The 14,575-nt window shown below is 42.1% G+C and overlaps 2 protein-coding genes across 2 annotated transcripts in view; one reads left to right on the forward strand and one right to left on the reverse strand.

Annotated features, from left to right (window-relative positions):
- Positions 1-1,736: 1,736 nt before the first annotated feature.
- nots (nothepsin) lies at positions 1,737-9,067 on the forward strand. Its single transcript, XM_020613462.1, has 9 exons — positions 1,737-1,831; positions 2,146-2,326; positions 2,629-2,746; positions 3,087-3,205; positions 4,103-4,302; positions 7,500-7,625; positions 7,969-8,113; positions 8,234-8,332; positions 8,849-9,067. Exons 1-9 carry the CDS (start codon positions 1,773-1,775, stop codon positions 9,023-9,025), a joined length of 1,224 nt encoding a protein of 407 aa, XP_020469118.1. The 5' UTR covers positions 1,737-1,772; the 3' UTR covers positions 9,026-9,067.
- A 258-nt stretch (positions 9,068-9,325) lies between these two features.
- The window catches only part of LOC109967702 (bestrophin-3), a 15,624-nt gene continuing 10,374 nt past the window's right edge, over positions 9,326-14,575 (reverse strand). Inside the window, exons 11-15 of the mRNA XM_020613461.1 lie at positions 13,185-13,336; positions 12,704-12,794; positions 11,690-11,808; positions 11,318-11,587; positions 9,326-11,092 (exon numbers count right to left, since the gene is read on the reverse strand). Of these exons, the coding sequence (XP_020469117.1) occupies positions 10,759-11,092; positions 11,318-11,587; positions 11,690-11,808; positions 12,704-12,794; positions 13,185-13,336 (966 nt within the window). The 3' untranslated portion in view covers positions 9,326-10,758. The remainder of the gene's footprint in view (positions 11,093-11,317; positions 11,588-11,689; positions 11,809-12,703; positions 12,795-13,184; positions 13,337-14,575) is intronic.

The raw sequence follows: 14,575 nt of genomic DNA on the forward strand, positions 1-14,575 counted from the left end.
ATTTTGGACATTGTTTGTTTTGTTTACTGAAATAAATGAACCAATCCTCATTAGTAGCTTTGTCTGGTTTCATCTGTTCTCTCATGTTCACAAGATCAATTCAGTTTTACATGTAAGTTTAGGAATCTGTGTTGCAACTCAGGCCATCAGCTCTGACCCACAGTGGATTAGACGATGAATGTCTGAGTGAATCCTTGTTATGATGGAAATAAAACTAATACACAGACCCGTGATGAGTGTGTGTGTGGACTCTAATGCTTAGAAAAATGTCAAACCATTGGCCTTTTCCACCTCCTAAACTTCAGTGAGTCTGGTGGATATCCATGCAACCCCTGATGTTACAGCACGTAAATGAGAAATCAGCCCAGTTCACAGGAGCGGCGTGATGTTGGTTACGTTGTTTCTGTTTTAAAGCTCTGCTCTGTGGCTCCTGGTTGTCTTTTTAGCTGAGTCCATTGTTTAGTGAAATGCTGAAGATGGGAACTTGTGCGGCAGCATATTATTCCCATCATATTTAATTGCTGTCAAAATATTAAGCTGACTAGACGAAAAATGAGGGAATTAGTAAAATACCTGATTAAGTTATCCGTTTGCACCAGATTTCATTGGAATCAATCTGATGGTTGCAGAGACGCAAAAACTGCATCACCAGCATGATTAAAAAGCATCACAGTTTAATGCTAATTTAGTTTCTAATACTGTTGATGTTAGATCTGTTTGCCACTTGAGGTCAGAGTGACCGAGTGTCAACACACAGTGACAAACCAAAACCTGTGGCCTTCACCTTCTCTACTGAGAAGCTGCAACATACTGTGGATCAAAAAACAGATTTGTGACGCTTTGGAATAATTTGGGGCATTTGATAGATGTTGCATAAATGTAATCTTGTAATATATTAAATGCAGAAACACTTTTTTTTTTTAAAGCTGGCTTTTTTTTTTTTTTTTTTACTTTTACTAGAGTATTTTGTTTTGGCCAAAATAAAGACTGTTTGTCTCTAAGAATTCAAACAAATCAAGTCAAGATATTTATTTGCCATGTATGCATAAACAGTCTAGGCATATAGGAATTCTTGTGCAGCTTTCCTTGGAGTCAGGTAGGAGAGAACACTTAGTCTTAAAATAAAGAAGTTACAAAAAAGCAACAAAGCATTAAAACAGCAACACCCAAAAAATTATAATAGAAGTGACGTCCTGGAAACTACTTTTTTTACACTGCATAAATAAGCAAATAAAAAAAAAAAAAGAGACAAAAGAGAAACAACCTGACTCCGAGCAAGCTGCGATGTCGCCGCCGAGGAGCAAAAGCTGATTCTGATTTTATCTTATCAAAGCTAAAATCAAAACAAACACTTTTTTTTTTTGCTATTAACATTAAATAAGGTGTACCTTAAAAATCTTAGTCCACATACAAGCTTCTTCCAGAGCTTTTAACCACATCTTTACATCAGTGGATGAAAAGTCCAGGACAAGCGAGTAAGAGGACCTTTAATTCTTTGTCCACTGGCTGGAACAGAACACAGAATTTCCATTAATCTCTCATTTTCCTGGATTTAAAGGATGCCCACTTGAGCTAAGTAACTGTTGAGCTATCTTTACATGCTAATGTTGTCCAGCTACTTTGTTTTGCTGTATTTTATTTGTGAGAAAATTAGTGATGTATGAAGCTTCAGCGGAGTCGGCAGTCTCTTTATCAGCACGTGCACACACAAAGTAGGCGGTGGATTTTCTCCCTGTTTAACCAGAGAGCAGAATGAACTCTGACAGGCAGACATGTGGAGGCTGCTGCTGGCTCTGGTGTTTGGGACATGGGCGACCTCGGCCTTGGTCAGGTAGGAATTCACCTTTATTATTGTTTATAAGTGTTAAAATATTGTATCTGTCTTTTCAGGGCCCTGCAGACATCAGAGGGCCCCAGCACATTACACATGTAAAACTCTCTGACTTCTTAGTTTTACAATAATTTAACTGCCGTTACTACTAACTGTCTGCTGGCAGTAGCTAGCTGCATTTATCCTACTGATATGATGAAGTATTCATCTGAATCTAGACAACTAACTCCAGACAGGGAAGCTAATAAACTTATTTCCCAAAAAGTTGAACTGTTCCTTTAAGATTTAAAACCCTGGACTATCACTACTCTCAGGGTCCCTCTGAAGCTGGAGCGTTCGATTCGTACCCAGCTGCGAGCCAACAGTGCGTTGGAGGGGTTCCTGAAGGATTATCACCATGACATGTTTAACCGGCGCTACACTCAGTGCTTCCCGGACGGCACACCATCTCTGAGGCTTGGACGCTCCAGAGAGAGGCTCTACAACTTCATGGATGTAAGAAAACACTGTCTCTAAGATGAAGTGGTTACTGGTTCAAATCCCACAGCTTCTGGGAAAAGTGACTGACATTTTCCTTCAAAATGTGCTACTGACATGCTCCTAAACACTAAACCTCAATGAACATTTGAAGGGTTCTTCTGCCCTTAGTTTAGCCTGTCAGGCTGTGTGGGAGTCCCACCTCTTTCGCCAGGATTCGCAGCACTAAGTCTGTTTTGTGAACCCCCAAACGTTTTAGGATAAGGTTTTATTTTGACAAGACATGTCCTTACACTGAGTGCGTCTGTGTTGTGTGCCAGGCTCAGTATTTTGGTGTGATCAGTTTGGGGACTCCGGAGCAGAACTTCTCTGTGGTTTTTGACACCGGTTCGGCCGACCTCTGGGTGCCTTCGATGTACTGCATAAGCCCGGCCTGTGGTACCACAACACAAGTACACACAAGACAATATGACAGTATACTACACAACTGAGTCTGTGTGTGAGTCTGTATCTGAGGTTTGTGGGTCAGGACAGCTTGACTGGTTTGGTGTGTAACTGACTGATAAGAAGCTCAAGGCCTCTGTGTGTCTGTGTCTGTGTGTGTGTGTGTGTGTGTTTCGTTAGTACACTGTGTGGACAGATGTTTGTTAATGCCATCACTGTGAGGACATGTCCAGTCCTCACTTCTGCAAAGGGTTTTTGGGTTTACGTTAGAATCAGTTTTAGGCTGGGGTTACGGTAAAGCAAAGACACAACTGTGTGCGTTTTGTTTTCACAGTGTTGCACAAGCATTTCAGGGCTTTTGAGTCAACATCTTTTCGACTTGACGGTCGGATGTTTGGGATTCACTACGGATCAGGACACCTGATGGGAATCATGTCCAGAGATACACTGAAGGTTTTATTCTACACAAACGAATGTATGCCGAAGTGTTGGAACTGCAATAAACCCTGTTTCGATCACATGTGCATATGCTCGGTGCGTCCAGACCACCATAAATTGTGTCATGTCTTGGGCTCAATTTCAGTCAGGATGTTTCATGTGTCTCTGAATTATTGATTGACAAACAGCGGTAAATATTTGAACTCAGGCTTGAATAATCTGTACTAAACGACTGCTCTCATACCCACAAAACTAAAACACCTTTGGTCATAAAGCCTCATTTTTAGAGACACTGGAGGTGTTATTATCATCTTTCACTGTTATTATACTATTATTTCATAATGGAGCGATCTAAGAGACAAGGTTTCAGAGACTGAAGAATCAAGATATTATTTGAAACATTACTAGAACCTTAAATACACAACTTATAAAAGATAAAAAGTCATGCAGTACAAGACACAATCTAATTTCTCCTAATATATTCAGTCTAATTTATGCACCATCTGGTAGCTGAAATGTTCCAGTTCTGGCCCAGGAACCTGGTTTGCTGTACTGTTAAGGCAAAAATGGCAAAAATGCCAAAAAGCACTGAATAATATGTTTGAACAAAATCAAATTACTTTGCGTGTCTTAAATTTCCAGACAAAAATTTTCATTCTGAAGTCTTAAAAATTTAAATTTTCAAATTTAAAAACGTCCCAATAACACAATCATTTCACAGCCCTACTTCTTTGCCTCATACCAAGTTGACACCAGGAAACAACCTTTGAATTGGTTCTGTGCTAAATAAAGGAATAAACTCTCCTCAGGGTTGCAAAAGATTTGGAAATTTGTTTTGACCCTGTGTAGCTGGAGAAGCTGAATTTGTACTTTATTTTATAATGTTAAGTAATCATTTGTGTTCTGTTGCAGATTGCAGGTCTGACCATTAAGAACCAGGAGTTTGGGGAGTCGATCTATGAGCCCGGAGATACATTTCTGATGGCGAGGTTCGACGGTGTTCTGGGAATGGCCTACCCGTCTCTTTCAGAGAACCTTGACAAGCCTGTTTTTGACAACATGATGGCCCAGAAGATGGTGGACGAGCCAGTGTTCTCCCTCTACCTCAGCAGGTTTGGCTTCACTGACTTGAAATAATTTTACACCTCCAGAGGGTTTTTTTTTTACAGGTTTATCTACTTTCAAGCATTCTAACTGGGAGTTGACCAGTATAACCAGTGTTAGGGTTCATCATCTTGTTCCTTGTTGTCCCTACTGGTGCGTGTTTCATCATCGTGAACAAGCAACTTGCGAGTCACACTTGTTTGTGGTTTCTAAACTGGAGTCCATTGGACTCCCATAATCCAGGCTAGACCAACTGGATAGCGAATGCACAGAGGAACTGTGTTTTGGAGGGTTCTGACTTCCAAGCATGCCAGAATGCTTTAGTCTAAATGTTTTAGTGAGGTGGAACCAGAACTATCCAGGGGACAGTCCACGGCTGTCAGAGGGTACTGGTGTTTTAAAAATTTGTGTTGAAGAAGGGTTTGCGAGGGACACATGTTTCATGGGGCCCATGGCTTGCAGCAGAGTTTAAGGGTTTCAGTAATACTCAGTTCAGACTTCACGATTTAAGCTCAATAACAGTCCGACACACAGACGTAGGGCGTCGGAACTGACAAACAGTGTTCGACATGACAGTCAATCGTTTTATCTCGTACAGTGTGTTGTAGTAAATGACTACCAATGCTGCATCTGGGACACATCATGTTGTCCTGACACAAAGGCTAGCATTTTTTCATCGTCTACGACGAGGTGGCCGGCACTGACCAACAGGAGCACAGTTGCTCTTCTGTTCACAACATTTTTGGCATACTGGACAGAACCATATTCATTAAATATCACAGTGATACAGCTAATGTTAGCATTGTGACGTTCACAGTCAGCCTTCTGAAGTAGCTTCCCTATCAGGACTGGTTTTTGGTTTTTGGTTTTACGACCATCTTAAAACATTTACAGTGGGGCAAATGAGTATTTGATACACTGTCGATTTTTCAAGTTTTCCCACTTACAGAGAATGGACAGTTCTGTAATTTTCATCGTAGGTACACCTCAACTGTGAGAGACAGAATCAACAAAAAATTCCAGAAAATCAAATTGTTAGATTTTTAAATAATTTATTTCCATTTTATTGCATGAAATAAGTATTTGATCACCTACCAACCAGCAAGAATTCTGGCTATCACAGAAATGTTAGTTTGAAGCCCTCCTATCCTCCACTCATTGCCTGTATTAATTGCACCTGTTTGAACTCATTACCTGTATAAAAGACACCTGTCCACACACTCAATCTATCAGACTCCAACTTCTCCACTATGGACAAGACCAAAGAGCTATCTAAGGACACTAGGGACAAAATTTGTAGACCTGCACAAGGCTGGGATGGGCTACAGGACAATAGGCAAACAGCTTGGTGAGAAGGCAACAACTGTTGGTGCAATTATTAGAAAATAGAAGAAGTTCAAGATGACTGTCAATCTCCCTCAGACTGGGGCTTCATGCAAGATCTCGGCTTGTGGAGTATCAGTGATCCTGAGAAAGGTGAGGGATCAGCCTAGAAGTACACGGGAGGACCTGGTCAATGACCCGAAGAGAGCTGGGACCGCAGCCTCAACGGTTACCATTAATAACACACTACACCGTCGTGGCTTAAAATCCTGCAGTGCACGCAAAGTCCCTCTGCCCAAGCCAGCACATGTCCAGGCCCGTCTGAAGTTTGCCAAAGACCATCTGGATGATCCAGAGGAGGCATGGGAGACGGTCATGTGGTCAGATGAGACCAAAACAGAACTTTTTGGTATAAACTCCACTAGCTGTGTTTGGAGATAGAAGAAGGATGAGTACAATCCCAAGAACACCGTCCCAACCGTGAAGCACGGGGGTGGAAACATCATGCTTTAGGGGTGCTTTTCTGCAAAGGGGACAGGACGACTGCACCGTATTGAGGAGAGGATGGATGGGGCCATGTATTGCGAGATTTTGGCCAACAACCGTGGCCTAGCCAGTCTCCAGACCTGAACCCAATAGAAAATCTATGGAGGTAGCTGAAACTCCGTGTTGCCCAACCACAGCCCCAAAACCTGAAAGATCTGGAGAAGACCTGTATGGAGGAGTGGGCCAAAATCCGTGCTGCAGTGTGTGCAAACCTGGTCAAGAACTACAGGAAACGTCTGACCTCTATAATTGTAAGCAAAGGTTTCAGTACCAAATATTAAGTTCTATTGTATCAAATACTTATTTCATGCAATAAAATGGAAATAAATTATTTTTAAAATCTAACAATGTGATTTTCTGGAATTTTTTTGTAGATTCTGTCTCTCACAGTTGAGGTGTACCTACGATGAAAATTACCGATCCGTCCATCCTTTGTAAGTGGGAAAACTTGAAAAATCGGTAGTGTATCAAATACTTATTTGCCCCACTGTATTTTTAACTGCTACTTCAAGTTCTCTGTGAAATAGAGACAACAGGCTGTTGTGCTCTTTGTGTGACCCACAGATGGGTCACAAGCAGCCAGTATCACACACACTCTTCTCTCAGTCCCTGGCACCTCGAAGACGTGAACAACGTCAGGCTGTGATCTGTCGGGTACCAACGTGTAGTCTGTCATATCCATTGTTCAAGAATTTATGACTCTATAATCATGTAATCTGACAAACAAATCATGTAGTTTGAACCAGACGTAGTAGTTTGCAGGAACTTTTGGAGAGGATTCAAAGAAATCTATGATCCTTTGTCCCAGGGATCAAGAGTTTTGCTAAGTATCAAGGAGTGTTTTCTAGAGGAATTGTGAGTGCTCCTGAGTGTCTCAGAGGGGGCTAGGATTTCCCAGGGAGACACAGCATGGTTTGAGACATTTGTTCTAAAGGATGTGAAGACAATCTTAGATCTAAATTGCTTTCAGGGATTTCCCAAATGTCTGAAGGTTGCAGAGGGTCCAGAACATTCTAGGAATTTTCCAAGATTTTTTTTTTTTTTTTTTTTTACCCTCATAGAAAGTCTAGAGCAGATGTCTCAAACCACATGGCTGGAACTTAGTAGGTTTTCAGTGAAGCCAAACTCTGTGGTATAATATTTGTTTGGATTGACAACCTGCAGATTCTTGGGACATGTGAGACATTTGGCCTAAAGGGATAAAGGTTGCAGAGGTTTCAGGAATTTCACAGGAGTCACAGTAATTCAAAAGCCTCCGCAGTGCGATAGAATTTTTAAAAGAGATATGAACTTCAGTTTGTTGTCTATAATGTGATTTTTGTTTTTATTGCTGCAGGAAAACAAATAATGGCAGCCTAGAGGGTGAACTGTTGCTAGGCGGAATAGATGAATCCTTGTATGAAGGACCAATCAACTGGCTCCCTGTGACTGTGAAGTCATACTGGCAGATTAAAATGGACAGGTATCCCACATTGTTATCATCGTGATTCATTGTAATCGTAATCTGAACCCCAAGTTTGACTCTGTACCAACAAAAATGCCAGTATTTCTTTTTTTATTTAAGAGCTGGCTTTGGTGCTGTTGATCACATCCAACACCATGGCTGTTTGGGGCCAAAATCAATCAATTGCAAATAAAAGTTGTTGTGCAGTGCAGTACATGCAATAACCAGTAGATGACAGTGTACACAGGGGAAATAATGGGAACAAGCAAAGGATTTAATAATTGACTAATAGAAAGAATAAACATCAAATTATTTAATCATAAAAGTAATAGTTAATTGCAGCCCTTCCTCTATGTTTCAGTGTGGCGGTGCAGGGAGTGAATACATTTTGTCTTCATGGTTGCCAGGCAATTGTCGACACAGGAACTTCTCTTATCACTGGGCCGACCAGTGACATCCTCACCCTCCAGCAGCTGATTGGAGCCACACCCACAAGCACTGGAGAGGTGAAAGAAAATCTTGCATTTACTTGTTTATTCCGCAAAAGAAACAGTATGGGACACCTTCAGGTTTTGTGGTGACTTTTGTTAACATATCTCCTTTGACCTTACCTGTGTGTTTTTCAGTTTCTCATCGACTGTGCCAGGTTGTCCAGTTTGCCTCAGGTGACATTTGTACTGGGAGGAAGAGAGTACTCGCTGACTGCTGAGCACTACATTAGGAAGGTAACCGATTTTATGACTGTTGTGTTTGCTTCAGCCAGTTATCCAACATGTTTTCCATCAGCGGAGTAAAATGTTAAGCTGCGTCCTTGTTTTGCACCAAGAGTTTGGTGCTAGCAGGAATTCTGAATGCCCTTCTGTCCCAGATAGAGCCTTAGATGCACAGATTAGGCCTCTGTACAGAGTCCAGCTAAAAACCAAGGTCTGACTGAACTTTAGCTGTTCACTAGTTACGTCTTATCTTTGGAACGAATTTGCATTTAGGATTTCATTAATAGATGCGGTCTCTAATTCTAAACCAGCCCATGTTTTCATTGAACTACTTTATTGTTTGGCACCTAGAAATGCCATTGTTTGCAAAATACAACTGTCACATTAGCACAGGATTTTCCAAGCAACCTTACCAGTAGTTTTTATAGCATTTTTGATGGATTATCAACTCAGACAGTAACACAAGTATTTGTAAAGGATTTGTTCTTTAAATATGGGTGTCACCTGGTCTCTATTTCTTATCTCCAGGAGGTGCTCGGAGACAGGGAGTTCTGTTTTAGTGGTTTCCAGGCCGTGGGCATTGCTTCCACTGAGGCCCCTCTGTGGATTCTGGGAGACGTATTTCTGAGACAGTACTACAGCATCTTTGACAGAGGACAGGACCGCGTTGGCTTTGCACTTGTGAGGCACACAACTGAACAGTAATCCACTGGTTCACAATAGCAGACAATTGTGTGAGCAATAAACACACCAATCAAAAAATTCCATAATAGCATTTTGTAATTCTTGCAAAGGCACCAGCACAAATAACATTTGTTAGCAACTAGCTAGTGGCATTGTGCTTTAGCTACCCATGACTGTCTAATCTATTTTGCAGCTCAAAATCAACAGCCCTGACCCAACTACTGTTACTGGCTGAGCTACTGAGTATGGCCATGGTGGTATACTCAATCATTTTTAGTGGTTTATTGACTAGTCAGTGAGTATAACTTGAAAAAGCTTGTTTATTCATTATGTCAGTTACATTTACAAAACAATAATAGTCATCCCATGAAGGCACACGATTGTATTCTAGAAAGGAGTTTCTAGAAACCTTTAAAGTCCACTCAGTGATCCTGAGCACCAGTACTTTAGCTAATCAGCAGCCACCACAGTTGAGTCCCGGAGCCAGTGCTAAAGTTGAAGTTCTCCTCACGGCCACTAGATCACTTCCAGGAAACCTCTGATTGTATTGGAGTGAATGGGAAGGCCCAGATTTTTACCTGGAAATACAAAGTCAGCACATTTTTCCACAACAGGTTCAGCTCTCTGCAGCTAATTTCACATTGCTTGACGTGCACTGACAGCCGCTCTCTCATTAAGAAAATATTAAGTAATAGTGAATAATAAAGTGGGGCACCCTTACAGACATGATGGTGGTTGTGACATGCTCTTTGCACCTTTGCCCAGTTTCCATGTTTTGAGCTCAAGAGTTAGTTATTATTTCTTTCTTTATTAGTTTATTTGCCAGGGACAAATACACATTAATTAACATCAAATATATACAGTATATGTGTCATATTTAGCCAGGAAGCTAACTTTCATCCGAAAGTCATACATGTTATACAATTAAAACAAGTACAAAAAAAGGTCTAAAATATTACTAAAAGGAAAAATACAGACAAATACACAAATTACAATACATAAATAACTACACATAATTTAGACACTAGTCAGAAAAATATAAAACTATCTAGAGTATGTTCACCAACAAAACTTGTGCCCAAGAGAGCAAAGTAAGCACATGCTGCAACCAGACACAAAAAATACACAACAACTGCACAAGGACAGTTAGATATAATGTTGACATTTTTGTTTTTCCAATAAGCAGACTTGCAGTTTTTTAGTGAAAATCCCTTATGTTGTTAATCTTCTAATGCCCACCGGTAACATATTGCAGCTGTGTTTGACATCATAAGAAAAAGCAGACTGACCAAACGGACTTTTACCTGAAGGTATGATGCAGCTCACATGTGACCACTAGTGGCTCTCATATTTGGAGAGTACCACTGGAGCAATGCCATTTAATATCTTAAAATCTCACATGGCATCAGTGTAATTTATTAAGCTTTCCCAGCTTAAAAGATCATATTTTATTTTTACTATTAGGGTGCTTTTCTATCCTTTGGTGTCACACCCTGCAGTAGGAGTTTGTCTCTTGTGACAAAGCTGACAACAAGCGATAAACCCAAACAGAAGCTGGAGTGCCAAACTGTCGAAGCATTTGTTGGATCAAAACAACAAATTAAGCAACATTGAGCTTTCCTCTTAGTCAAAGTGGCGACTGCTCAGGTTGGGTACTGTCATTACTATTGTAGTTCTGAGACTGGCTCTGCTTGGTTTCATTGGTGTTAACTTACTGTCTGAGTGGTTTCTTTTCTAAACTCTGCGACTGGGAGTCAGTGTTTTTGGGTCTCTTTACTGGTTTCTTGTATCGTCTGATCCTCTCTCCCTGCCGTATCCTCAACATCAACGCCACACTCCAGGTCAGGAAGCTGCAGAGTGTCAGTACCGGGACTAGGTGATCGCAGGGACTGGAAATGAGCTAGGTATTTCCTCTGACTCCCCAGGTCCTTGGAGCTTGGTGGGCTGGGGGTTGATCTCTTTGACATCTTCCTAGTGAACTGGATGGAGAAATGGCGACACCGTGGCTGGGTTTGTGGGCGGTTCAAGGCACTGAAGGGCACCCAGCAAAACTCCTTAGGTCCCAGTTGAGTGATTGAAGGCCTGGGCCTGGACATAAAAGGATGGACAAGTCAAAGAAGGGCAAGATTGCAAGATTTAAATGAGCACAGAAAAAAAATATATTAACAAAGTGAGTGACTGTGTTTGCTGGTCATTTTTGTTAGCCCATTAGCTCAGGACCACGGTGTAAAGGTTTCAGTTATCGACCAAGTCAGACAAACGAGGAGGGAAAACTCAAAAGCCTCCACACTATGAACAGAACATGATGAATACTTTGCTGTTTCTGAGCACGGTGCCTCCTCGGTGGGCAGAGGCTCCAGCCTGTTCTGAGGTTTTGCTGTTTCACCATTGCCAGAAGAATCCCCATTGTGACGGACATCACTGAACAACGATGGGCTGACAGCGAGCTGGGGGGAAACAGGAGATGGCAAGGTTTCATGGGAGGCAGGGTCACTGTTAACCTCCTTTAAGGTGGATAAGGTGTCCATGGAAAGAGGAGGAACGTCCTCTGGACCCAGACTGACCCTGGAGGGACTGAAATTACTAACAGAAAACATACAAGTAGAAACAGGTAGTGCTACAGTGAGCCACTGTGTCACCTGAAACTCTAATAATGGAAACTTGCTTGTGGGACCAGTGCTGCACCTGTTGTCTGGGATGAAGCTCTCTTCTACGTAACCACTGTGCCGTTTGAAGATGTGTTGAGAAGCTCGGAGGCCAGGAGGGTCCTGAACGCTGAGCACCCGCCTCACACGACCAAGAACCTGCAACGTTAAACTCTGTCACCATAAAATCAGTAAAATCTCTTTCTCATACGGTATCTTTATTAAAATGGACAAGGACCATGTGAAGAAAACGTCACATTTGGATCATTTTGAATATATATTCAATTGAATGGAAAATGGTAACATTTAATCAGAATATTTTACCTGCCATTTAGGATACTTGTTTTGTTATAAAAAGGCTAATAATAGCATGACATGTGCTGAAAGATTCTTTATAAGTAGCAACTGGATGATACTGCCTTCCTCAAAAAGTAATTCATTAGTCATTACTAGGGATGTAGCGATAATTTCACAATATCTTGATATAGTCATGGAACTGTGATGTATCTACCATGTTACATATGGTTATTTCACTAATGGCACTGCATTCAGGTGGCATATGGGATGCTCTGTCGTCGACTTTTAAAACTGTTGTGTGGCAGCATTTCAGTTTTCCTGTTTCAAGAAACTGACAGACTCTGAACAGGCCTACTAGCCCCATGTGAACCTGAGAAAGCAGTGCTGCTGACTGTTGCATTAGCTTTTGCTTTGCAATTGTACAAACAGTTCAGTCCTTCAGTGCCAGTGACCACAAACTTTTGCACATGACTACTTGTATTTTAATAAAGAAGGAAAGCAGGAGGCCTTTAGGTTAAAAGGAAAATCATACAAAAATGATTTATTGTTTTGAAATGGGCATTTTTCATCTTTTATCTTTTTTAAATATTGTGATAAATATTGTACCGTCAGTTTTTGGTATCGTTACATCCTCAGTCATTAGTAATTAGTTATTCTTTGGTCCATTGCCTAACTTTTCCTCAGGCCACTGACATCTGCTCAGTAGATTTAGGGATCAAAATGCAGCCTTGTTGCTGGTTGTCAAAATTTTAATTACCGATTCTTTGCGCCGAGGTGTAATCGTGCTATGCCGTCGTAGATTAGTGTCGCTAATGTCGGTCTCGTCCAACTGGAGGATGTCAGAGAGTCTGAAAGAGATGTAGGACAAAAGTTTTTCAATTCGCTGATGAAACAACTCAGAACCCAGCTGATTCTCAGACAAGACAACATTACTGAAGCCTGACTTAAGATAACCACACTGACTGAACTTCACTGGGGTGTAAAATGACCATGAGGAGGAAATCAGCAGTTCTACCTCCAGAATGACAAGGAGTAGGTCCTCTAGAGGATTATAGCTTTGTGCACAGTCACCAGTCTTTGTGCTACTTTAAAACTCCTCTAAACACATCACATTAAAAACAGAAGTAAATCCACTGACTAAATCCTGTCATCACAACCTAATAGTGCCATACCACTGGCTTAAACCATTCAGTTTGCTTCTGTGAGACTAATATAATATGTAAAATATGTATGTTGACCCCATGTCAGTGGTGGAGCCAAGGAATGATGGGATGCAGTAGTCGGCAGCAGCCAGGGTGTACGGTGGCCGAGCGTCGCTGTCATTCCAGTAGATGTCTTTGGTCATATGAGGCAGATTCATGTGCATTTCATCTACAGCCAGCATAGACACCTGGAGGGACAGGTGGACAGAAAGTAACAGAACCAAAAAATTTTATTGTGGACTCTGTTTGTAAGGAATGTTCAGTGCAAACTCCAAGAAATAAAGAGACACTCAAGTGTTTGTTTGTCCAACAAAGGAGATTTTACCCAATAATTTTTTACAGAATAGTCTTTTTTCTCACTTCACCTTTTCAGCCTGACATTTAGTTGGTGTCTCATTTAGTCCTAACCAGTCATCCCACCCACAAACATTTTCACTTGTCCTAGACACTGCATCAGTATAATTGTTAATTTTCTTACATTGCTCAAAGAAATGTGCTGTTTTAATTAGTGCTTTATAAGAATCCCACACTCGGCTACAAACCGCCCCAGTGCACGCTGGAGGTCCTGGTTTGATGGGTCCAACAGGACAACGTCGTCTACAAAAAGCAGAGACGAGATCCTGTGGTCCCCAAACCGGACTCCCTCCGGCCCCTGGCTGCGCCTAGAAATTCTGTCCATAAAAATAATGAACAGAACCGGTGACAAAGGGCAGCCCTGCTAGAGTCCAACATGCACTGGAAACAAGTCTGACTTACTGCCAGCAATGCGAACCAAGCTCCTGCTCTGGTTGTACAGGGACTGGTCAGCTCTTAGCAAAGGCCCCCGGACCCCGTACTCCCGGAGCACCCCCCCACAGGGCGCTGCGAGGGACACGGTCGAATGCCTTCTCCAGATCAACGAAACACATGTGGACTGGTGGGGCAAACTCTCATGAACCCTCCGCCACCCTGAAGAGGGTATAGAGCTGGTCCAGTGTTTCACAGCCAGGACGAAAACCGCATTGTTCCTCCTGAATCCGAGGTTTGACTATCGGTCGAATTCTCCTCTCCAGTACCCTGGCATAGACTATCCCGAGGAGGCTAGGGAGTGTGATCCCCCTATAGTTGGAACACACCCTGCGGTCCCCCTTCATAAAAAGAGGGACCACCTCCCCGGTCTGCCAGTCCAGAGGCACTGTCCCCGACCGTCATGCGACATTGCAGAGGTGTGTCAACCAAGACAGCCCAACAACATCCAGAGACTTAAGGTACTCAGGGTAGATCTCATCCACCCCCGGTGCCCTGCCACCAAGAAGCTTCTTGACTACCTCAGTGACTTCAGCCTGGGTGATGGACGCGTCCCCCTCCGAGCCCTCAGCCTCTGCTTCCTCATCGGAAGACATGGCGCCAGGATTGAGGAGATCCTCGAAGTATTCCTTCCACCGTCC

This window comes from Monopterus albus, unplaced genomic scaffold (genome assembly GCF_001952655.1).
Source record: "Monopterus albus unplaced genomic scaffold, M_albus_1.0 scaffold134.1, whole genome shotgun sequence".
Classification (NCBI taxonomy): domain Eukaryota; kingdom Metazoa; phylum Chordata; class Actinopteri; order Synbranchiformes; family Synbranchidae; genus Monopterus; species Monopterus albus.